General features: G+C 29.5%; 1 protein-coding gene across 3 annotated transcripts in view; it reads right to left on the bottom strand.

Moving 5' to 3' along the window:
• Positions 1 to 2,087: 2,087 nt before the first annotated feature.
• Positions 2,088 to 25,705, bottom strand: part of LOC123266598 (dystroglycan-like) — a 69,294-nt gene continuing 45,676 nt past the window's right edge. For 2 of the 3 annotated variants that reach the window (XM_044730896.1, XM_044730897.1), the window contains exons 2-12: positions 16,385 to 16,738; positions 16,013 to 16,222; positions 13,238 to 13,366; positions 11,996 to 12,124; positions 11,481 to 11,900; positions 9,836 to 9,937; positions 9,305 to 9,682; positions 8,589 to 9,181; positions 8,324 to 8,519; positions 5,224 to 6,526; positions 2,089 to 2,744 (exon numbers count right to left, since the gene is read on the bottom strand). In XM_044730896.1, coding sequence (XP_044586831.1) covers positions 2,521 to 2,744; positions 5,224 to 6,526; positions 8,324 to 8,519; positions 8,589 to 9,181; positions 9,305 to 9,682; positions 9,836 to 9,937; positions 11,481 to 11,900; positions 11,996 to 12,124; positions 13,238 to 13,366; positions 16,013 to 16,222; positions 16,385 to 16,699 — 3,999 coding nt within the window. In that variant the 5' untranslated portion in view covers positions 16,700 to 16,738 and the 3' untranslated portion in view covers positions 2,089 to 2,520. Of the gene's footprint in view, positions 2,745 to 5,223; positions 6,527 to 8,323; positions 8,520 to 8,588; positions 9,182 to 9,304; positions 9,683 to 9,835; positions 9,938 to 11,480; positions 11,901 to 11,995; positions 12,125 to 13,237; positions 13,367 to 16,012; positions 16,223 to 16,384; positions 16,739 to 25,705 lie in introns of all 3 variants that reach the window. The other variant, XM_044730898.1, reaches the window with a different exon arrangement.

Raw genomic sequence — 25,705 nt, 5'->3', positions numbered from 1 at the left:
CGGCAGCGAGAAGTTTTTCCGACAATGCGCCACCTGTCATAAATTTTCGGTACTATTTTTTTAATATATCAGATTATAATTGAGATAAAAATTTTATTTTTTTTTAATCAAATTATTTTTTAATTAAATTTTAATTTTTTAAAAAATTGTATATTTTTTTAATTATTAAAAAAATCTTCTAAAAAAAATTTGTAATCGGGCAGAAGGTAAAAAATTTTGAAAAATAATTAAAACAAAAAATATATTATCCTAAAATGACTTTTTATTAATTGAATATTTCTTTACATATACTGAGTATACTTGTCTAGTCATGTAGATACATATATATATATATATATATATATATATATATATATATATATATATATATATATATATATATATATATATATATATATATATATATATATATAAAATTCATTTATCGAATAGTCATTCAAGATTTTTGTTGATAGAAAAATCTCGTATGAGTACATTATTAATTAATTAATTAATTATATTTATACGTTGAAAAGCGTTATGTGTTTATAGTTCAGACAAAAATATTCTTATACGTACAATTATATCATTAAATTCATTCATCCATTTATTATTATTATAATTAATATTATTATCATTATTACTTATTAATTCCTTACACTTGTACACATTTACAATTTATTTATTATTAATATTATTATTTATATATAATATAAAAACGTCCGTTAGTACTTATAAGTTTAATATATATTTCATACTTCTGCTGATCGATACAATTATAATTTACATTTTATTCAATAAACATCTTGTTAGTACGGACGCAAAAAATTGCGATGATATGATAGTATGATAAAAGCATGATATGGGACACATTTATCTTGATTATATAATTTAGATCCTATTAATTTATCACATAATTGAATAAAAAAATTTTTTTTTATTTTTTTAGTAGCTTATTCGGATCGCGTGTCAAATTCCCTTTAATTTAAGTACCCCCATCGCTACATTCATAGGAGATAAGTGGTCGATTAATCGATTAATGATGAATTAATTATTAATCACCTATGAGAAATTTATAAATTTGAGTCATTTTTCGACGCATATTATTACGAGACTCCAAAAAAATACTTGAGAAAATTTTTTCACTAAAATTTTAACCATTAATCGACCGATTAATTAATTAATTAATTAATTAATCAATTAATTAATTGTTTATAATCAACGATTTGTCATTAATCATCTCTAACAATCAAATTTTAGAATTCCTCGACAGAATTTTAAAGATGTGTTCTAAAATTTTCATGATTAATTGCTAATTAATCGATTAATCATCCATTAATCATTAACAAGCAATTAATCACTTCCCCAAATTTTATCGTGACACACATCAATTCTCTTTAAAATTCCATCGGGAATTCAAAAATGTCCTTTAAAACTTTCTATGATTAATGAATATCGATTAATTAATTAATTAATTAATAACGATTAACCATTAATTTTTAAAATGTGGCATGTGGGTACTCATTTTTCAGGGAATTTAATTAAAAATCCATCTAGCTGGACAAAAAATTTCTCAGAAAATTTTCCGTCGGTTAATCGATGATTAATGGCCTTAATCGACTTAAAACTGGGTGTTAAAAATTTTAAGTAACAAAGATGAGGTAGACTAATAAAGTACTTGACATTTGAATGAATTGCGCAATAAATGTGTCGCGTTATGATTAATGAATGATAATTTATTAATGGTATATGTATATTAATGTTATTATTATTCATAATAATAGACGCAGATGTAACCTCATATTAAAATTATTTGTCAACTTATTTATTATTAACACATCAGCAGACTTATTAATTGATAATTACTGGCAATTATCTTAATTAGATATAATTACTTGGGATCGATTAGTGTAATTATCCAGATGGTCTTAAAGTGTTCAAAAACTTGGCAATTATTGATATTTTTAAAAATAATTAGCGGATTTTTTGGCATGGTAACTTGTTCTTTAATAATTTTGTGCGATGATTAAAATAAATGCTATTAATTGTAATTAATAATTTAATTATTAATCAATTAATTTGCAGTCTAATATCGAACATCAAAAATTTTATAAAATTAATTAAGTAAAAAAAAAATAATATCTGGCAGTGATTTCTGAGGATCAATTAAGAATTTAAGTGTTAATAAACAATTAATCATTAAATAATTAATTAATTAACACTTATGATGAAAAATTGGTAATATCCGACTGATTAATCGTTAATTAGGCGTTTTATTGCTTGTAAATGGCACTGATTAATGATTAAGGAGGTTAATTGATAGTGAGATTCGTTTTAACAAAACATAATTCAATTAGGCAACACGTGACCATAATAATTAATAATTAATCAATTAATGATAAATAATTAGTCGCGAAATCTCGAAGTATGGCCTTGTATTCGATGAAATATTTGCTCACGGAGTTCCGCGGTAGATGCTGTCGGTTCGCCCAACATGGCGGTCATGTAACGCCGCGTCGACGAGTGCAGCTCATAATTTTGTTAGGGAGGCACGTAAGGAGGTGGTTTTCTGTATGTCGGCGTGGGTTTTGGTCTGTTTTGGCGGGTTGTGTCTGAAGTTCGGGCGAATGGTGGTGGGGGTTGATAAGGTTCCTCGGAATTTTCTTGAGCTAGCATTGGCTGGTCAGCGCCATCGTTGGAACGAAGGTACTCTGGTGGTGGTAATGGAGGCTTTTCTTCTTTGAGAATTACTGGGGCCTTGTCACCTGAAAAAAAAAAAAAATATTAATTAAAATAAAAATTAAAAAATATTGAAGATTTTTGTAAAAAAAAGGAATTTTCTATTAATAATGGAATTTTAATGGAACATTTCGCTACTAAGATCTCAATAGATTAATAGAACTTTCTATTAATAATAGAAATAGTAGATTATTATAAATTATTATGAGTTGAGAGATTTTTCCATTATTAATGGAATTTTAATAGACTAATGGAATGTTCTATAAATAATAGAATTATTAGTAATAACGTTTTTAGTAAAGAAATATAAATTTCTAAAAAATGTAAACTTTTAAGAAATTAATGGATTATTGATGATAATTCCATTATTAATAAAAAAATCAATGGATTAATAAAATTTTCCATTAATAATTAAATTTTAATAGTCTAATGGAACGTTCAATTAACAATAGAGTTTTTATGGCACACTTTTTTAATAGCATCTCAATGAATTAATGGAATATTCTATTAATAATGAAATTTTGATAGACCAATAGAATGTTTTATTAATAATCGAATTATTAATAGTAATGATTTTAGTGAAGAAATAAAAATTTTTAATGAGCATAAATTTTAAAGAAATTAATAGACTATTGATGATAATTCTATTATTAATAGAAAATCAATGGATTAATAAAATTGTCCATTATTAATTCAATTTTAATAGACAAAGGGAACGTTCTAATAACAATAAAATTTTTATGGAACACTCTTTCGATATTATGTCAATGGATCAATGGAATATTCTATTAATAATGGAATTTTGATAGACTAATGGAATGTTCTATTAATAGAATTAATAATAATAACGTTATCAGTAAAGAAGTAGAAATTTTTAATTAACAAAAATTGTAAAAAAATTAATGGACTATTGATGATAATTCCATTATTAATAAAAATCAATGGTCTAATAAAATTTTTCATTTATAATGGAATTTTAATAGACTAATGGAATGTTCTATTAAATAATAGAATTAATAATAATAATAATAATAATAATAATAATAATAATAATAATAATTAATAATATTTCAGTGAAGAAATGTAAATTTTGGACAATCGTAAACTTTTAAGAAGTTAATGGACTATTAATAATAATTCCATTATCAATAGAAAATAAATAGATTAATAAGAATTTTCATTAATAATTGAATTTAAATAGACTAACGGAACATTTTTGTAACAAATCAATTTTCATGGAACAGTCTTAATAAAACCTTAGTAAGTCAATGGAATTTTCTATTAGTAATAGGATTAATAACAATAATGGTTTTTATAAAAAAATAAAAATTTCCATTGATAGTAATATTACAATAGATTCGTGGACTAATAATAACCGTTAATAATGAAATTTTAATGGACCACTCTATTAACAGAATCTCATCAGATTAATAGAATTTTCTGTTAATAATAGAATATCTTATATTTTATGAATATTTTATATCCAGAATATTTTATGGAATAATGTTATGTTCTCTTAATAATAGAATTTTAATAGAGCTCTTGATTGATAGAATCTTGATGGATCAATGGAATTTTTTTCCTAATAATAGTTATTATTCCATTTAAAAAATTGAAATTTCCATTAAGTATAAAATTCCAATACATTAATGGATTATTAATAAAAATTCTATTGATAATAGAATTTTAATAGACTAATAGAATTTTTTATTTTTAGTAGAATGTCAATGGAAGACTTTATTAATAGAATTTTCATAAATCAATGGAATTTTATATTAATAACAGTAATTATTTTAATAAAAAAGTTGAAATTTTCATGAATTATAAAATTCTATTAGATTAATGGGCTATTAATAATAATTCCATTAATAATGGAATGTTCTATTGATAATAGGTAATTACTTTATTTAAAAAATTGAAATTTTCATTAATTATAAAATTCCAATATATTAATGAGCTATTAATAAAAATTCTATTAATAATAGAATTTTAAAAGACTAATAGAATTTTTTATTCTTAGTAGAATTAAAATGGAAGATTTTATTAATAGAATTTTCATAAATCAATGAAATTTTCTATTAATAACAGTAATTATTTTAATAATTTTTATTAATCATAAAATTCCATTATATTAATGGACTATTAATAATAATTCCATTAATAATGGAATGTTTCATTGACAATAGGTAATTACTTTATTAAAAAAAATTTTATTAGTTATAAAATTCCAATACATTAATGGACTATTAATAAAAATTCTATTGATAATAGAATTCTAATAGACTGATAGAATTTTTCATTTTTAGTAGAATTAGAATGAAAGACTTTATCAATAGAATTTTCATAAATCAATGGAATTTTCTATTAACAACAATAATTCTTTGAATAAAAAATTTGAAATTTTTATTAATTATAAAATTCTATTAGATTAATAGACTATTAATAATAATTCCGTTAATAATGTACTATTTTTACTAAAATTTTCCATAAATGAATAACAATAACCTGGTTCAGGTTTTTCCTCAAGCTCATCTTGAAAAATCACCGGAATCCCTTTACTCCTGAAGCTCTGTCTCTCATCAGCATGTTCGCTGACACTCATCTTGCCACTCCTCTTCCTCCTATACAAAATACACGCAATAATCCCAGTGAGAACCAACATAGCCGCAATAATAATCGCCGGAAGAACAAAGGTAATCAGATAATCATCATTATCAGCTCCACCACGTGCTCCAGAGCCTCTTCTTCCCCCTCGTTCGTCATCCTCATCTCCACCATCATGAGAATGTACCCTAGTAAACTCTCCCAAGCAAATTCCCATGGGAGTAAGGGTCAGCTGGTCAACAGGGAACTCCATACCCATGATCCTCTCAATCCTATTAGTCAGCTCCTTATTATCCGGCTTGACAAACAAAACTTCACTTAGCCTTTGGATTTCTTTATTCGGGCAATATTCCGTCGGCAAAGTCGTATTCCTCCAAGTGATCATCGTGTTCTTGTGTCCGACCTGAGTGATGGTCATCAAGGAAATCGCGTCGGTGTTCTTGTCTCCAAACAGGTCGCGAAGTCTCAGAATAAAGTTCTTCTTCATCATCGCAGAAGTTACAAAAGCGTCATAATCAACGCCTAGCTTGATAGTGAACTCAGCACTGGCCCTGGAAACTTCCGCAGGCTTGACTTCAAGCACCAAATTGTCAGTAGCAGCAGCGCCTTCTTTGTCCACTGCAATTAGTTGATACTCTCTTCGCCTGGGGTCGGTCTTCATCGGAACTCCGTAGAACTCCTGGTTGTTGACGTCGAATTGGAGCCACTCCTCAGGCGAAATCGCGCTGCGATCACCGTGGAGCAAAGAAAGCCTTAAGTGCCGCGTGGGACCATCTTCTGGGTCGTAGAAAGTGTCTTCAGGAACTCGGAAGATCAGCAGCTGTCCAACCTGGGCCGTCAGATGGTCAACCTGGTTCCTAGGCATCGGTGGATCGTTAACTTTAGGCTCCTGGGTGGAGACTTCCGGAGCTTGGGGCTTCTTGGAGAAGGCAAACTCGCACTGGCCGTGTCCTTGGAAGGCGACCCGCTTCACCCGGATCTCAGGACCCAGGTGGTGCTGCAGCAAGGAACTTGGATCTCCGTCGTTAGAAGCTACCAACACGTGATATAGACGGTTGATTGCGTCCTTAGGACACTCAGAACTTGGAGGAACTGTGTCATTGGTCCAGGTGAAGACTGCCTGGTCCTCGCTGATCTGGATGGTTCTTACTGTGATGCTGCTTGGGTCCTTGTCGCCGTACAACTGCGCCAGAGCTTGGATGATCTAAAAAAAAAGAGAACGTAAAATTAAAGAATGTCTATAAGGAAATAATACAAAGAAATACTTTTGTTATCTTCAGGTTGCACGGACAGTACCCCGTAAATCATGATAGAATCTAAATTTTTTTTTCATTAAAATTAAAAATTCGAAAACGAAAATTCATCACTATAATTTAACCGTTACCTTACATTATTATTAATTAAAATAATTAAATAATTTAATTAACAAAAACAATAAATAGTCAACGTTTGGCTCAAGTATTTTTTCACAAATCTCGGACCTGGCAAAACCGTGCTTAACAGCTGTTTATATTTATCTTGCTGTGTAGGGCTGAGTTGATAAACATAACCCATAAAAATACAAAGGGATTATTAAAATTCAAAATTCGCGCGTTCTATTCTGTGCAACGTTGCCACACTTCGTTGAATCACGTGGTTTATTTATTTTTAAATATATCGGCCTGAAATTTCCGTGAATTTCTTATCTTTTACATTAAAATATCTTTAAAAGCCTTCGTCAGAAAATTTTCATTTTATTTTTAACGTATTCTACGAAAGTTGATTGACTGAAATTGAAGTTTTTTGTTTTTTTAATCTTCCCATGAAGTAGTCACATAAATCGATATATGTGCAATCCGCCAATAGTCTCCATAGGCTAAATGTTAAATTTCAATTTTTTAATAATTTATTAAAGGATAACCCTTCGTCAGATCTATTCCAAAAAATTAATTTAGACGTATGAGATAGCAATTCATAACATATCAAAAAATTAGCTTTTGATCTTTACAAGTGCATTAGTCTCCGAACAACCTTAAAATTAATTTTTAATTTAATTAATAATATTTTTGAGGAATTTTCTGAAAAATTTACTCATTAAATAATTAACATTTAATTGACTAATAAAAAATATAGCACTCTGAATTATTTATGTTTACCGTCAAACTAAAATGACTAAAATCTTCTAGCGTTTAAAAAACCGCGGTTACTTATGCTTTGGGTAACTGCGTAAGCGGTGTTGCCAAGTCAAATACAAGACTGTAAAGAACAGAAGTTTCTCGTGAATTTTCATAAAAAATATAAAATATCTGCGTAATACGTTCGGAAACCTACTTTTTTATTGTTTTAATCAAAAGCATATTATTTTTTTAATCAAATTCAATGGAAATAAAATTTTTTTTAAATCGTTAATTGCATTAAATTCTTAACCAAATACACGGCTGGCGGAATCTCCATTTACATGTAAAAATTACAATTTTAAACCTAATTATTCTATTAAATATCCCGAAAACCTACTGTTTTTTAATTTTTTCATTATTAGGCTGCGTAGATTAATTTTACAAATTTTCAAGAAGTTTTAAAAATTTTACTTCGCGTGGATCTCCTTAACCCTAGACTGGTCAACGTATGAGCGTGACGCGGCGTTTAATTATATTTTTTTTATTACATCTTCAATATTGACTAAATTTATTCAAAAAAAATTTGACTTCGTTTCCTGAACATTTTAGAATATATTAATGATTTTTTCAAACATCTTCAAAAACGTTAAATTGCTGAAAAATAATTTCTTAAAAAAATTTACGGGGTTTCCTCATCGCTTGACCAGAGTCGTAAGTAGTTTTTTGTCTGCGGCGTTGCCGAAAACACCTCTAGTCTCTGCCTGTCAAATGTGTATGAACTGGCAACACTGTACGCTCTAAAAGCATTGCAGCAAATCCCTCATCACTTGACCAAAGTCGTTATGTCGCGTTTGTTGACCAGTCTAGGGTTAAGTTCTCAATGGATAATTTTTTGAAGTCCTAACCTTCAATTCCCAGTCTACTGAAGTTGGAAAGTGGGATCGCTTGTCAATCCTCAAGTAAATGCTGAAATCATGGTTCGCTGAATGTGTCAGCTTGTGTTGCTGGACATATATATCAAGCCGGTCTGATACATTGAGCCCTTCTCGGTCTGCAGCGATAAGGTCGTAGTTCCAGACGGAAACATGCTCATTCAAAGGCCTGGAATTTGAATTTTTAATTAAACATTCTAAAGATTATCAAATTAAGATTCACTAAAGATTCACTCACAGTCCGTAAACCTCCTGTGTCTGCTGATTGAATTGCAACCAGTGTGTGTTCTTGAGAGAACTGCCCTTTAGGAACAAACTTAATCTTAAGTTCCTGGTATCTCCATCTTCAATATCGCTGAATGTATTTGCGGGAATGAAATAGCTCAAAGGCTTGCCCGCAGTTACACGGATCTTCTCCAGCCTTCTGTCTTGTCTGGGTTGGTAGTTTCGAACTCGATACACAACTTTTTCGGTCGTCGAAACTTCCTCGGTTGTGGTTGCTACGGTTGTAGGAGGGGGAACTGTAGTAGTGGTGGTGGGGATGGGAGTAGTAGTGGTAGTAGTAGTAGTAGTAGTAGTGGTGGTAGAAGTAGAAGAGGTAGTGGTAGAAGTAGGAGGAGAAGTAGCAGGAGTGGGGCTAGTCGTACTGCTAGGCTGCGCAGTCATAGGCCTGGTGGGGGACTCGGTACTGGTAGCGGGAGAAGTAGAAGCAGGAGTGGGGGACGTCTGGAGCTCAGTCGTATCTGGGCCAGCGGACGGAGTGGTTGTGAGCGGAGTGATTTCTGTAAGTACTGTCGGGTATTCAGAGGCGTTTTCGGTGAATTCAAAGTCCTGGAAGTAATTTTAAGAGTTATTAATAATTATTTTAATAAAATAGCAAGCATTAATTGAATTAAATTAATGTAATGGATTGATTGAAGGTTAATTACAAGCCGAAGCATAGCAAGCCGTTACCTCGTCGATAGTATCGTTAGCAGCGAATACAGTAGCAGCTGTTGTAGATGGCGCAGTGGTTGTGGCTTTGATCTCCTCGGTGCTCGCTGAAATGGTGCTCGAGGTGGGCAATGTGGTGAGGAATGTCGAAGGTACTACTGTGGTTTCGGAATCGGTGTCTGTTTCGGTGTCGAATTCGGTTTCTACTTCCAATGTTGGTTGTTTACTGTTATTGTTGTTGTTGTTGTTGTTGTTTTCAGAGATAATGTCGTTAATATCCGTGGTGGCATCTTCCTCGGGCTCTGTTTTCACTGTTACTGTACTGACTGTTCGTGGTGCTGGTGTTGTAGGTGTTTCTTCTTGTGGGGTACTTTGTGTTGTACTTGTTTGCTCGGTTGTCTACAAGGTTAGTTGCGATGTTTATGCCATGTTAGTTACAATTTATTTATTTTATTCATTTATTCTCTATCCACCATTTCTGTTTGTCTCTAAGGAATCTATCGAGTGCTGTCAAGCTTATTTCATAAGAAAGAAATGAAGATAACTACTTACCGATCTGGAAGTTGGAGTGGGGGTTGAAGTTGATGGACTAGATTCTGGATTTTTGCGGTCGATAACTGGTATTATGTCGTGCTCGTCGATTTCTTCTTCAGCCTGGAAATTAAAATAGTTTGAATTTAAAGGGAAAAATGGGAATTTTTAATTTTTAACTTCATCATTTTAATGGATAATTTTAAAAAGTAGAAAGTTATTTCGGATTTCGAGAGTAAGAGTTTTAATCAGACTTAGATCAAAAAAATTTATAAATTTTTAAAAAAACAATTTTTTTGATGGAAAAAATGAAGATTTTTGAGAAAAAAAATTTTTTTCATTGAAAAAATAAACAAAAATCAAAAAAATGCTCTTAATAGTGATTTTTGCGAAAACAAAGAATTTGAAGCTTCGAGGCACCATGAAAAAAAAATCGCAGCGCTTTGAATTGTTAAGGGATTTTAAGGGACACTGTAAGGTTGGAAAATTACCGACGATATCCTTCGTTCATCCATTTTATCAAAAGTTATACCAAGTTATACAACTTTCCTTAATTAAGCGAATTTTTGTCTTTTTTTTTTCATTCAAAGTTTTTAATTTAAAAAAATTCTTTTCGTCAAAAGCCATCCACGGTATCTTATAGAAAATATAGTGTAGTTTTCAAAACCCTCCTTCGATTTCCTATACGATAATTATTGCCAGAGTTATTGATTATAAAATTTAAAAATATCTTTTTTGCTTTAATTAACGATAACTCCGCGGCAAATCATCGTACAGGTTTTCTGATTCTTTCGAAATAAAGGGCATTAAATTTTCTAAAAGACCTTGAGAGTCAAACGATGGAAAAAATTTTTTTGAAGCCCGTATACCTTCTTTTAGACGAGAAAAATTTTGGAAAATTTTTTTTTTGTAGTTTCCTTAGGACTTCTCCAGACTCAAACATGATAAAAAATTTTATGGTCGTATCTAAAAACTAGACACTTAAAGCTACAATTTACTTTTTTGTTTTTTACTTTACGATCATTTTCCTCGGAGTTACTGCTCGTTGAAAATCATTCAAAAATTTAGATTTTTTAGATAAATTGAATATGTCATTGAAGTTAACTTGATCGTTTTTTAATTTTATACAACAAGAAAATTTATTCTAAAAAATTGTTTTGTTCCGGTTTTTTGTTATAATTAATTCAGTACAAAAATTGTCAAAATACTCAAATGTCTGCTAAATTATGTATAACTTTCATTAATTAATTAATTAATTATTTTCCATTAACAAATTAAATATGTCATTACAGTTTACTTGATCATTTTTTTTATTTTATTTAACAAAAAAATATTTTCCAAAAAATTATATTTTTAATTTTTTCCAAATTCTATAAATCAATTTTTTTTCTAATTTTTTGTTACAATTTATTTTTCACAAAAATTCTATTTTTTGGGATAACTATTAAATTTTTCGATCTATCGACTCAAGAGCTTGTAAACAATTTTTATACTTAAAAAATTGCATTAAATGCCGCGAAGCAAATCAAAACCGACATTAAAAACTTCCTTAATTGTTTTTTTGATATAAATTTTGAATTTTTTGCCCAAAAATAAACCAATTGAGAGATTTTCTAAAAAAAAAGCGGAAAATTCCAGGAATAGCTTGAAAAAAAATGAAAACAACCTTGATGCTAATAGAAGTGTCCTGTCCATGATGATGCCTATGAGGATGGGACTCTTCAACAGACTCAATCGGCCTGGGAGGCAAAGTAGTTGGTTCATTCTCTAGATCATCACGATCATCGCGATCCTCATCATAAGACTCGTCGTAGTCGTAGTTTTCGTCGTCGTAGTCATCATCGTTGTCATTATTATTATTGTTGTTACCACGATGGTTATTGTTGTGATTGCGGTTGCTGTTCCTGCCGTAGTCTCCAGATCCAGCTTCCCTGCGGCTGCGGATCAGGTCGTTGGAGAAGGTCTTGACCTTCCAGAGGAACACCGGCAGCTGGATGACCTTCGCTAGGGTCTTGTCTTTGGCTTGCTTCTTTATCTGCTTGACCAGCTCGGCTTGGTGCTTCCACAGGTGTCCGTCGCAGCCGACCTAGACAAGGATTGATTGATTGATTGATGGAGTGATGAAAGTTATGGAGGCATTGGAGGCTCGGTAGGCTGGAAAAGTGTGTCAACTAGTCTCACCTGCCATTGGATTGACGTAGAGTGCTTTTCTTTCCGGCGTTTCACGTTACCTGGACCGGTGAGAATTACTCGGGAGTCTTCTGATGCACTTTCTTCTTTGGAACTGCGTCCGTGCATGGAAAACGCGCTCTGTAATTAGTTTATTTTATTTATTAGTCATCTTATAGATAATTAAAAAAATTAGGAATGTTTAGTGACAAATGTAAAAAAAGAGTAGTGAATTTTTTTTGCCGATCTTTGCAAGCTTAAAAATGAGTAATACATTTAAAATAATTATTAAAAATAATTTTTTGGCTCCTAATAACATATTTTTATAAAGATAAATAATTAAAATGAAGAAAATTCAAGTAATTTAATAATATTTAGATTTGCTGACAATTATTAATTTTATGTCACAATAAAAATTAAATTCAATAAATTTAATTTTGTTGACTTTATTTTAATTCAACACTATTCCAGGTTTGTTTATATTTTTAATTAATTTTTATTTCAAAAAATTTCATTGTTTTTAGTTCTAGGTTTTTGGGTTTTAATTCTATGTATTCAATTTTTTCGTCTTTTACGTAACTAAATAAAGAGACAAATAAATTTATTTGTAAAGAAAATTACAAAAAATCATTTTTAAAATATGACTAAATAAAAATTAACTAAAAAAAATTATTCCTCTGAATGATTATTTACAATCTAATTAAATTTAATAAAAATAAATTCGTAACTCGTCTACGAGTAATACATTTAAAATATTTTTTTAGCTTCTAATAACATAATTCTAAAATTAGAGAACTTCAAAAAAAATTTTTTTTACTCATTAATAATTATAATTATCAATTCACTTATTTAATATTAATACTAAATTTAATAATTAATTTCAAGTTCAAACATAATATCAATAATTCCTCGTAGAATTTAACATTTCAATCAGAGTCAACAAATTTTCTAATGTACCGACAATAAAATGCTGATTAAAAAATCTTGAAACAATATCTCCTGAAAAATTCTAAAAGAGTGTAGAAAAATTTTTTTTGCCAACCTTAGCAAAAGTATTCTGAGCTTAAAACTGAAAAAAATATTTTCGTAAGCTAAAGGGGCGTGTGTTATCAGTTTGCTTGCTCTCATTATTGAGGCAATAAATTTATCGCTTGAATTTTGTTGGAAAGGCGTATGGCCCATAACCTGATAGAGTTGATGAATGATAGATAGTGTCTAACTTTCGAAGTGATTTTTTAGTTTGTTGATACTTACGACGTGTAATCCAAGACTACTGGCGAGTTTTTCAATGGCATTGACTTTCTTAACAGGTTTCAGGTCATCAAACTTGACGTCTAGGAGAATTGACATAAGTGTTTGTTCTTCTGAGTCTCGGCAATGAGTCTGAAAAAATAGTTTATTTTACAAGCTCTTCTTAAGTTTTTTTTTTATAATTTTTCATATAAACTGCATTGAAAATGCGAGTTTTAATGCCTGTTGAGCCAACCGAAACTAGACGATTTCAGACCAATGCGACTGTTGTCGGGCAGGAATCAATCATTCCATCCCGGCGGACAGAAAATGACGATTTTTTGCCCGCGAGATGAAGTTGCAGCTTTATTTTTAATCCTATCAGAGTATCTTTTGTTTATTTTATACCTTTATAATTGTCATTCTAACCGTTAACCGTACTGAAATATTATAATTCTGTTACTAAGCATAAATAAGAATGACAAAAGAAAACTATTCAATTTACGAATAATATTTATTAAAAAATAAACCATTACTTTTTATTTTATTATAAGTTTTATAATAAAATGGTATTTTCGCTATTAGTCTGAAACTATCGAGTTCTGGTTGGCTCCAGACATTAAAACTAGCATTTTTAATGTAACATATGAAAAATATAATGTGTGACGCGGGATGAAACACGATTTCAGACCGAGTGATGCCAGCCCTCGCTTCGCTCGGGCAGACAACTTCACTCTGGTCTGAAATTATTTTGTTTCCCCTCACGGTTTTGGAAATGCCGCAAAGATTCGGTATTTATACGATATAAATGCTGTATTTTTACCGTAATACTTCAGTTATTTTAGCCAGTTTTTTTGTCGAATTATTATGAAAAAATTACGAAATAAATTCAGAATATTTATGGCAATACAATAAAAAAATTACGGTATATTTACAGCATTTAAACCGTAAATATACCGCATATTTACTGTATATCTGCGGCATTATTGCAGCAAAAAACCGGAAAAGAAGATCCCTACTTTCTATTACCGGCAAAATACCAAAAATATGCTGCTTTACTACTATTATTCAATAGCTTGAAATTTTTTTTTATAATATTATAAATTATCGTGAATTATTTTTAAGAGGTTGATAAACTAATTTCTCGATTGTTATTATTATTAATAATTTTTTTTAGTCTAGACCGGGATTCGAACTCAGATCATTTAGTTACGCGCCGAAGGCTCTACCAGTTGAGCTATCAGAGACACTATCCATATTTAATTACTCAGTCACCTAATAAGACTCACCGAATAATAAACACAGCCGTCCATCTTACGGTAGAAAGCATTATATCTTTAATTATATCAGTATAAACGCGGCAAAATTATAGTATATCTTTGGTATTTTTACCGTAGAAATACGATTTTATTATTTTAAAATTATAGTTATATTATAGTTAATACATCGATTTTTTACGGTAAAAGTTCTAGAGTTTTACAGTAATTTTATAGTATTATTTCTGAACTTTGCAGCAAAAGTACGGTAGAAATGCTGCGTAACTATAGTAAAAAAACTGGCCAAAATGACCACAGAAATACCGTATTATTTCAGAATTATAACGGTAAATTTACAGTAAACGCATTAATACCGAAAATTTACGGTATTTCAAAAACCGCGAGAGTCATCCCTAGTCACACAATATACTATTACTTTTACATTTCAAAATTGAATAAGGTAAAGTACCCAGTACTTGAACACTTATAAAAAGGGGACCAGTACTTGAACAGACTTTTCGAATTGTTGTAATACAAAATCCGTATATTTATTATGAGTAATATGCGCATGTTATAATTATTCAATGATACAGTAATTGATTTCTGTAAGTTTTTTCAATTATAGCTCAATACAATTATATTTTTGTTAACTTAAAAGTTGACATGTTGAGAATAGCCGACAGATGCTATTTTTTTCATGAAAAAAGTACTAAATCGTAAACCGAACAATCAGTAAAAAAAACGGTATATCATCATTTTAAGTAAACAAATTGTACCACCCAATGAAATAGTCTTTTCTAAATAATACATATTTTTTGCAAAGACATAAACTATAATTTTTATATTAAATTTTAACGTCTAACTATACCTCCAAATTTTCGAAGCAGTACCCATAACTTGAACAAGCTGGGGCCGTATAATTTTAACAGCACTCTAATCTCTAATAGTTTTATAGACTAGTGATCAGCATTGTGATTTGTATTAATTACTGCAAATAAAATAAGCTCAATAGCTAAAAATTAGTGTAGTTAAAAATTATTGAACATTTTGAATTGAGTTTTTTTGATTTATAATTGAAAATTTGTTTTGTCATTCATAAAAATGTAATTAAAAAATTAAATACAAATATTTCTCATTTTTAAATGAACATATTAAATATTCATAGTATTATTTTTAATATTAATCAATAATATGTTATAATTCTTTAGATATTTCAATAAAACGTTGAAAATTTTTGGTGTGCCTATTGCCATGTATTTTATTAGTTCAACTACTGCTCCGGAGTGTTCAACTACTACTCCTTTGATAGTCTATCTTAAAAACGTTGACAAAATATAAATACTCAATTATTTTTGTTGTTTTGCGCTTCAATTTAAAAATTGTTTATATTTTCATAAAAATCACTAATTTGAACTAATAATTACATCTTTATAAGTTAAAAGTAGGGTCAAATACGTTTTACTTTGAAACCTATTCAACTACTGGGTACTTTACCTTAGCTAGATTTTCATAAAGTCTACTAATAACAAAAATAGCTTGATACCTTTCCATCTTTATGTTTAACTTCATCAGTCTTTTCCGGAAGGACCTTGATGGTAAATAAACTCTCAACGACATCTCCGTACGTATAATAAGCCTTTATGGATAAATGATGCTGGCCTACATCTTTTTTAGCGGGCACACCCAGCAGAGTGGTCGTTGCCTCATCGTAGAACAGCCAGTGAGGCAACGGCTTGTTGTTACTGCTCCGTATCTGGAGACATTTATTGTTTATTCTTTATTATTTATTTCTATTATATATTTTTATATCGAGTAGGCGGAATATTTTCCAGGTCATACAGATCGGAAAAATATCCCCGACCCAGCTTCAGCTGGCTGATCGCCAAATCGAGCCCGAGAAACAATGACCACTTACCTCGTAGTGATTTACGTTCCCACCGAAGGCGTGCTTCGGTACTTTGAATCTGAAAACATGCCCAACGGTGGTGGTTACATTAGCCTCTGGAAAGGGGCTCTGGCTGGTGCTCTCGATTATTTTCGAGCCCGTTGAGTGGTGAGATTGAGATTGAGGAGGCTGAGGTTGATGAGGCTCGGATGGCTGGTTAATTAAAGGTGACACTGACGATATAGGCTGAGAATCATCGCTCACGTCGTCAAACACCAGGTCGTCTTCTTGAAATGTCAGACCCAGCACCAGGGGGATTATAAACGCGAGCACGAGGAGCTTCATGGTTTTGTGATCATCCAGTTCATAGCATAATGATTATAGCTGGAATTAAAAAAAAAATTATTTAATTTATAAATAAAGAACTTGCATGTGGTGTGATTTAATTTTATAACTTTAATTAAAGTAATTAAGAGAATTAAGGTAGTTTGGATGCCAAATGATTTCAACTTGACTCCATATTTTTTTATATTCATTCGAAAGATTATGATTTAATACATCTATAGAAAAAAAATCAGATTTTTTTACCACACCGTTTAAGAGATATAATTAATTAAAGTTTTGCAAAAATACACAGTCTCTTATGAGTGTCCTTGTTCAATAACTCCAGAATCGGAGGATTTATAAAAAATCGGCCAACTTGACCTAATAAAAAAATTAGGAAAACGGTTGACCCTAAAGGCCATCCCTGCAACTTCCCGCTAATTCCATACTTAGGCGCTTAAAATTGCACCAATGATGTTTTTGAGCTCTTCGAGCTTAAAAATACAATTTATGGGTTATTTTGAGCTCTCCGAGCTCAAAGAGATTGCTTTCCTATGCTTTTGAGCTCTTCGAGCTCAAAAGTCTGATAGAGATTTAATAAGACACTATTTTTTGAATTTTTAAACCGCAATAACTTTTGAATGAATAAACCGATTTTCACGCGGTTGGCAGCATTCGACGCAGTTTTTCAAGCCTCACAAAGAATCTCAAATTTTGAATTGATCGCGCTAGGAATTTCGGAGTTATTCCGAAAAAACACTTTTTTCGGTTTTCTTTCGTTCATGATATCTCTCGAACGAATCAACCGATTTTGACCGGACTAGTGGCGATCGACGTGGTTTTTTGAGGTTAAGAGCTGATTAGTTTTTGGAATTTAACCATAAAGCCGTTTAAAAGTTATTCCAAAAAAACCACATTTGAAAAAAATTTTTTTTTTCAGTTTTTTGAAGATTTCTCAAAATCTATTGATCTGAATCGGTCCAAATAGTTTTCAAAATCTAAGATTGGTCAAGCCCTTTCGAATGGCACCAACTACGATGAAATCGGTCAAGCCGTTCCAAAGTTATAAGCGGTTCACATACTTTCACACACACACACACACACACACACACACACACACACACACACACACACACACACACACACACACACACACACACACACACACACACACACACACACACACACACACACACACACACACACACACACACACACACACACACACACACACACACACACACACACACATACAGACACCGTGACAACCTCGCGGGGATATTCAAGGAAGCTTCCTGTGACCTTCAAACGTCGAGATCTGATGAAAACTCGATTTTTGCAAAACGGGGTGAAAACAATAACTTCCCGCTTTTTGAAAATCTTCGATTTTCTTAGCGGGAAGTTAAAAAACTTTCCAATAGATAGAACAATGTTTCATACATATTCTATCAATATTTGATAACGATTTACCGCATAGTTTTAATTTAATTAATTTTTTAATGTCAAAAATTGGTTTCTATCTTTGTTGTTTGTCGGAGACATTACTCCCCCATCTTTATTAGGGAAAAAATGGCGACTTCTCGGTGCGCGGCAAATTTGAAATTGAAATATAATCATAAAGTTTTTTTTGCATTAAAATAAATTGTTATTAAACATACATTAAGTTCACGTAAATTATAGCAGATTTAATATATTGAAGTGATATTTGCAAATTTAAACAATAAATGAACACCGTGAGCAACTGTTTTAAGCACCGACCTTACAAAACCTATAATAGTTGTTATTGTTTTGTGACAGCCCAATACTTGTCAGTTGATATTTTAATAGTTATATTATTATAATTATTTGACCATAATTATGAATTGAATTCAATTAATTAAATTCTGATTATAAATAATTTTATATTTTATACTATTTTTCGAGTGATCTCTTGCAAAAAAGAAAAAAAAAATATCTATTAATTTGACTTCGGAATGCGACGATCAAACTACCTTAAATAGAAAAAATTAAAAAAAAATTGATTTTTCGTGTAATTTTTGAATTAAAAATTTCTTTTTTCGGATCTTAATTCAAACGCTAGTGACGTCATTTAGTTGAGTAACGCCACCGCACGGCGAAATTTAAAAATATTTATGTTGGCGTTGTCAGTTTGAAAAAAAAATATACAGCCGATTTACCAAATAAAGGTTATAATTAATTCTTCATCACACATGTAATAAATAATAATTACTTGTATGTCCTAGATAATAGTTATTTTTTAGATTAGGTCGTCACTTAGTTGCCATTAAGGAGGTTCGAGCGTAACTTATAAGTCAAAATAATATTAAAATTTTTCTTTACTTTCAGTCTTCCAAATATTCGTCAAAATTCTTTATCTTAATTTTAAATAATTTGAACAATTTAATAATTGATGATTTTTACTTATTTAATAAAATAAAGTAATAAAATGACTGTCGTATTTATTACTTGCCGGATTAAATAAACAGATTTGGCAACAGCGCGTTTGATTATACCCATTACAGAGACGTGCATGAGTGTATGAGTTAATTATTTCTCTCTCTGTAACTATATTTCTATCCTTTTCTTTTTTCTCAGCTGTTGTCGCGACGTTGCCAAATCTTTATTCGAATAAATAGCTGACGATAAACGAGTCAAAAACATAAAATTAAACTTTAAATATTTCAAAAATTATATCGGTAGTGTATTATTATTAAATTTTTTTTATATTTTACAATAATCCAAGTTTCTTGTGTATAGTATTTTATTCGTTAAAGTTGGGAGGTTAATATTGAAACAAATAATTAAAGTCTCGACTAAAGTTTGTCCGCCATAAGAGCCCGTGTATAAGGAGATAAAAAATGTGATTTTTGAAATTTAATATCTAAGTAACTAAACGGTGAATCTTTTTAAAATTTTGGGATGAGATAAAGAACGTATTTATTTATATGTATACTTAATTTCAAAGCTCAAAGTTGGAAATTATTTTTCACATTAGATTCGCTCGAACCTCCTTAAAGGTTGCATTGTGTGTACAGCAAATACAAGTGTATAAAGTGATTTTTATTGACTCGCTCCAAAAGATATAATGTTGTCACAACCAATCATGATTCGTTTTTTTTTACACAAAAAATTTAAAGATACTCTTAATAAATTTGTTTATCATTTAAACTTCTATTAAATATGAAATCACTATGCTAGCTGTCAGTCATCTTGTTATAAATCAAAAATTGTTTTTTTTTATATACTAACTGTTGTATTATTAACCCTGTTAATGGCCCCTTGGCTGTTGGGTTTGTTTATTTAAATAAAATAAACATAAATTTTTAGTAATATTAAATTAATTTAAGTTTTCTACTACCCAAATAATATGTAAAAAATATTAAGCGATTGTTGGTAGCGGAAAAAAATTTATTTCGACCTATCAGACCTTAAACGTCAATTGTTCCGGTTTATTCACCGTTTATACTTGATACCAATCACAATTCAGTGTAGACAAAACTAAATATCGTTTAACCGAGGCAACCACGTGTTACAAAACTAAAAGTTATACCAACAATAAAACTCAGATCATCATTATCATTATCAGTATAAATTATAATGAACACAGGAGAGTAATATAAGACACTCCTGCATCGTCAAATAACTCTGTTGACCCGTCATTCATCACAATCGCAATTATAATATGGGTATTGTGTGATTACACTGTGCTTTTTTTAGATGCATGTTGTAGAATTGAGTTAGGTGTTTCAATAAGTTATTTTAAGAAACGGAAGCTTGGTAGTTTGCGTTTTTGGAAATTTTAGATTGCAATAATGGTAATAAGATGAGTAATGCTAGGAAAAAGAACAATAAGAAAAAGAAAAGGAACATAAATAGAAAGAAAAAGAAGATTATTATTATTATTATTAATAGGAAAAAGAAAAACAACAGGACGAGGAACATTAACAATAAAAAAGGAAACATCAATAAAAAGTGAAATGCTAATAATAGGAGAAAAAGGAAAAACAACATGAAATGGAACAATAATAAATGTAAAAGGAAGGAGAACAACAAGAGGATAAAAAACTGTAGAGATAGAAACATTAATAATAGGAGAGGGAAAATTAACAATATGACAAGGAACAACAAAAAAAAAAGGAATGGAACAACAATAAAAGGAAAAAGAAATAGGATAAAAAAAGAAAGAGGATAAGAAAAAAATTATAGGGAAAAGAACATTGTTCATTGGAGAGGGAACATTAACAATATGACAAGGAACAACAATAAAAGTGGAACATTAAAAGGAAGTAAAACGTTAATAATAGGAAAAAAAGGAACAATAAAATGAAATAGAACAATAATAAGAATTGAAACAATAATAATAGGAAAAAAAGGAACAACAAAGTGAAACAGAACACTAATTATAGGAAATAAACAATAAAAGAAAAAGGGAACCGCAAGAAGAAGTGGAACACTAAAAATAGGAGTAAAAAGAACTTATTGAATTGAAAAAAATAGGAATAACAAAAAAAAAAGGAATGGAACAACAATAAATGGAAAAGAAAAATGAACAAGAGGATAAGAAAAAAAAACTATAGGGAAAGGAACATTGTTCATAAGAGAGGGAACATTAACAATGTTATGACAATATGACAAGGAACAACATTAAAAGTGGAACATTAATAATAGGAAATAAACAACAAAAGAAAAAGGAAAACGCAATATGAAGTGGAACACTACCAATAGGAACAAAAAGAATTTATTAAGTAGAATAAAATAGGAACAACAAAATGAAATAGGACAAAAATAAATGGAAAACGGAAGAGAACAACAATTTGATAGAAAAAAAACTAAAGGGAAAGGAATATTGATAATAGGAGAGGGAACATTAACAATATGAGTAGGAACAATAATAAAAATGAAACACTCACAATAGGAGCAAAAAGAACTCATTTAACAGGAAAAATAGGAACAACAAAAAAGAAAGAAATGGAACAACAATACAAGTAAGAGGAAAGAGAACAAGAGGTTAAGAAAAAATTATAGGACAAGGAACTCTAACAATAGGAGAAGGAACAACAACCATAGGAAGAAAAATAATAAGAGAAGAAATAATGATGTGGAACAAAACACCAGAAAATATGAGAAAAATCAAGAAAAATCAGGAAAAGGAACAATAGCATTAGGAAAAAAAAATATCAAATGGAACACTAATAATAGGAAAAGGAACAACAAGAATAGCAAACGAAATATTAACAAAAGAAAAAGGAACTGCTCAAAGAAGAGGAGTATCAATAAAAGGAAAAAGAAAGAGAACACTATCAACAGTAGGAAATAGAACAATAAAATTAGAAAAAGACATAACTATAGGGAAAAAATCTTAATTATAGGAGAGGAAACAACAAAAACAAAAAAAAGGAAAACTTACAACAAAAAAATGAACAAAAAGTAAGAAATAACAATACAAAAAGAAACAAAAATAACAAAAGGAGGAACACTAAAAATAAGAAAATCAATAACAAAAACAAGGAAACTATAATTACACTCACCGAACTACTGTAACTAATCAATAAAACCGGTAAGCAATCATTCGCTTCTCAATATACGAAATAATAATAATGATGATGGATATTATAATAGAAAAAAGTGTCATCCTCCTCATTACCACCACAATTGTCAATTCATTGGTTAAACAATTACAGGAGACTTTTACACATTGTGATGAGCAACAATGCTCAATGCCCACGACATACCGAAACCGGAAAACAATTTTCGACGAGTGGGCGCCGGAGTGACAAACAATGTTGCAACTTTTCTAAGGATTGCAAATATTAATAGCGCATAAAAGTAATAAATAATACGTAATTGTTATTGAGAAATTACGTGAAAGAAGGGCATGAAAAAGATCGATGAGCTGCAATTTAACTCGCGTGCATCTCTAATTAGCCTTTCTAGACACGGTAATTACCGGTATGATACAAGATTACTTAGCCGCGGCTTGTACTGCAGACATCATGCCGGTTTTCTTAATCTTTTAACTTTTTTTCCCGTGCTGCTATTACACGTACGTAAATAAAAGTATTTTATGTTTTATTATGCACCAGAGAATCCCATGGAGACGCCAACACTCAGATTAACTAGTTTTATCGCCTCGTAATCCCCCAACAATCCGGCTTATAAATGAATAATATTTTTCTACGAGTTTTTAATATTTATCTTTCAAAAAAATTCATTATTTTTTTTTTTTTTTTTTACGGTGCATCCCATGTCGTGATTACCAACGGAATTTTTTAGAGGGATTGATTTCACCGATCGATGAAGACCTATAAGTTCCAGTTAATTCCAAGTGATTCGGTCTAGCAAGTAGCAAGCTATCTAAATTTCCATGCCTTTGATGCTAAGAAAATGCTTTGGAAATTCAAATTTTACCTTTTTTTCTTCCCTCCGACGCAAATCCGATTTCTTACTTATTATTCAAAGACTTTTACGGATATTGTGAGCATCAAAGTAAAAAGATCACGAGTAGAAAAATTGGATGTGCTTTTAAAAAAGATATTGAGCATCAAAAATTATTTTTTAAAAAATATAAATTAGATTTTTTAGGTAAATAATTTTTTCATTTTGCATGAAAATCAAGATTTCAATGTTTTGTAACATTAAATTATATCTAAAAGTCATATTGTACTTATAAATGATACAAAAAGCATATTTTTAGATAAAAAAAAGATCGCTAAACTTATAAAAATTTTTTTTTAATCAATTAATTGCTATTTATACACAAAAAAACTGGTTTTAATGGCTCGTAATGCTGATTTTTAAACTTTTATAAAGAGACAAACACGATAACTATTGAAAAAATAAATTTTTCAGCTCAATTTATTTTTTAATTTCCTCATCTGTCTAATGGGAAGTTAAGGATTAAAAATAGCAGCTTAATTTTGTTTTGTTTAGTTATAATTAATTTTTGTTCTACTGGCAGTTGGAAAAATTTTCGTCCTTTGAGCAGCTATATTTGCAGCCACAGAAAAATTTATTTGTAAATAGAGCTTTAACGCAGCTGATACTGTACTCGAATGTGTTTTTTGGCTGAGCAAAGGTACTACAATCTTTAATTCTTCTTTAATTCTTCTTCAATCTTTAATCGGATCAAAAGAGGACATTTAATTCGTATGGAAGCAAGTACTATACGCGAGAAAATTTAACCAAGCTTTAAGGAAGTCCTTTCGCTCCAGTTGAGTCATAACAACTGTAGTAGTAAATTTTCAATAAATTAAAATACAAAACCCATAAAAATTCCTAAAATTAAAAAATAAATAGTATATGAGGCGTTAATCGTTGAAATTTTGAAAATTAAAAAAAAAAAATAGTTAAATACAAAAATTAATTTGACTGTTGTAAATCAGCTGTTAGTAACCTGTCCGTGATTTGGCAACGCTTTATTTCGGTTGTTTACATTTTTATTTGCACAATATAACCTTAACCGTGTTTAACTTTTTGCAGTCAGTGTAAATAAATAAATTAATTAAAAATGTTTAGTCACAAAACCATAACATTCTAATGTCTCATGGCAGGAATGCTAGTATTTTTTATTGCTTTTTCTTTTTTTAAATTTGAATTATGAAAATTTGTTAACAATAAATTAACTAATAAGTATGCATGAAAAACATAAGCGCGTTAAAGTTTAGTTTGAATTTATTGAATGGTCTGAAGCTCGCGCGCTACGCAACGTTGCCAAATCTTTTGACTCCATTTTATTGTAGGTAACTTGAGAATTTTTTGTGATTTTTAAATATTAATTTCTCAATAAATATCTCGGTAACTGATATATTTTATTGCAAAAAAAGAAACCTGAATATTTCGAAAATCTGATTTTTAGTTTTTTTTTACTTCATCTAATCCATGACTGATAGTATAATTCGAGAAATACTGCAAACGTCTGATTTTCTCGTAAGACTCTGAACAAATACTAACATTTAAAAATTTTATTTTTTCAAAAATTTGTCCGGTAAAGTATAATTTAAACCTCACTATAAGAAAATAAGGACCTTAACTATTAGAAAAAAATTAAATTTACTCATAATCTAATATTTTTTATTTTACATTGGCGGCGAAAGGACCTCCTTAAATTAGAATGTTTAATCAAATTTCTTGTAATTAAAATTATTTTTTAAATTTATTCGTGTAGTCTACAGTAGATAATTGCTATTTTTTTCATAAAAAAGTGGTTTTAATAGCTTATAATCTTGATTTCCAATTTTTTAATAAGTAGTAAAGGATTGAATATTGTAGCTTAACCCCCATGAAAAAAAAATATATTTTGAAATATATAAAAAATATATTTTAAATATATTAAAAATCTATAAAAAATATATAAATTTTATATAGCAAATATATTATTGATAACTCACTTTTGGCCGATTTTCATATATATTTTATATATTTCAAATATATTTTAGATATATTCAAAATATATTTTTTTTATATTTTTAGCTATGTATTTTTTATGTATTTTAAAATATATCTTGAATATATCTAAAATATATTTAAAATATATTTGAAAATCGGCCAAAAGTTAGTTATTAAAAATATATTTACTATACATATTTTTTATATATTTATAAATTTTTTATAGATTTTTAATATATTTAAAATATATTTTTTATATACTTCGAAATACATATTTTTTATATTTTTTTTTCATGAGAGAATATTATTTTGTTTAATGATAATTAATTTTTATTCGGCTGGCAGTTAGATAAATTTGATGTCCTTTGAACAGCCATATAGAAAAATTAATTTGTAAATAGAGGTTTAAGACAGCTGATACTATAATCAATTGTGTTCTTTGGGTAACCAAAGGTAATACAATCTTTGATTGGTCTTTTTTTATAATTCACATCAGACCGAAAGAGGGCATTCAATTCGAGTGGAAGCAAATACTATCCGCGGAAAAAATTAAACAAGCTTCAAAATTGAATTTTAAATAAAATTCCTTGTAATTTATTTATAATTAACTTATTAAAATTATTTTATTACTTATTCTTATAA

Source organism: Cotesia glomerata, linkage group LG6 (assembly GCF_020080835.1).
Source record: "Cotesia glomerata isolate CgM1 linkage group LG6, MPM_Cglom_v2.3, whole genome shotgun sequence".
NCBI lineage: Eukaryota > Metazoa > Arthropoda > Insecta > Hymenoptera > Braconidae > Cotesia > Cotesia glomerata.
The sequence above is the reverse complement of the archived record's forward strand: the minus strand, read 5'-3'. Positions and strand labels throughout refer to the sequence as shown.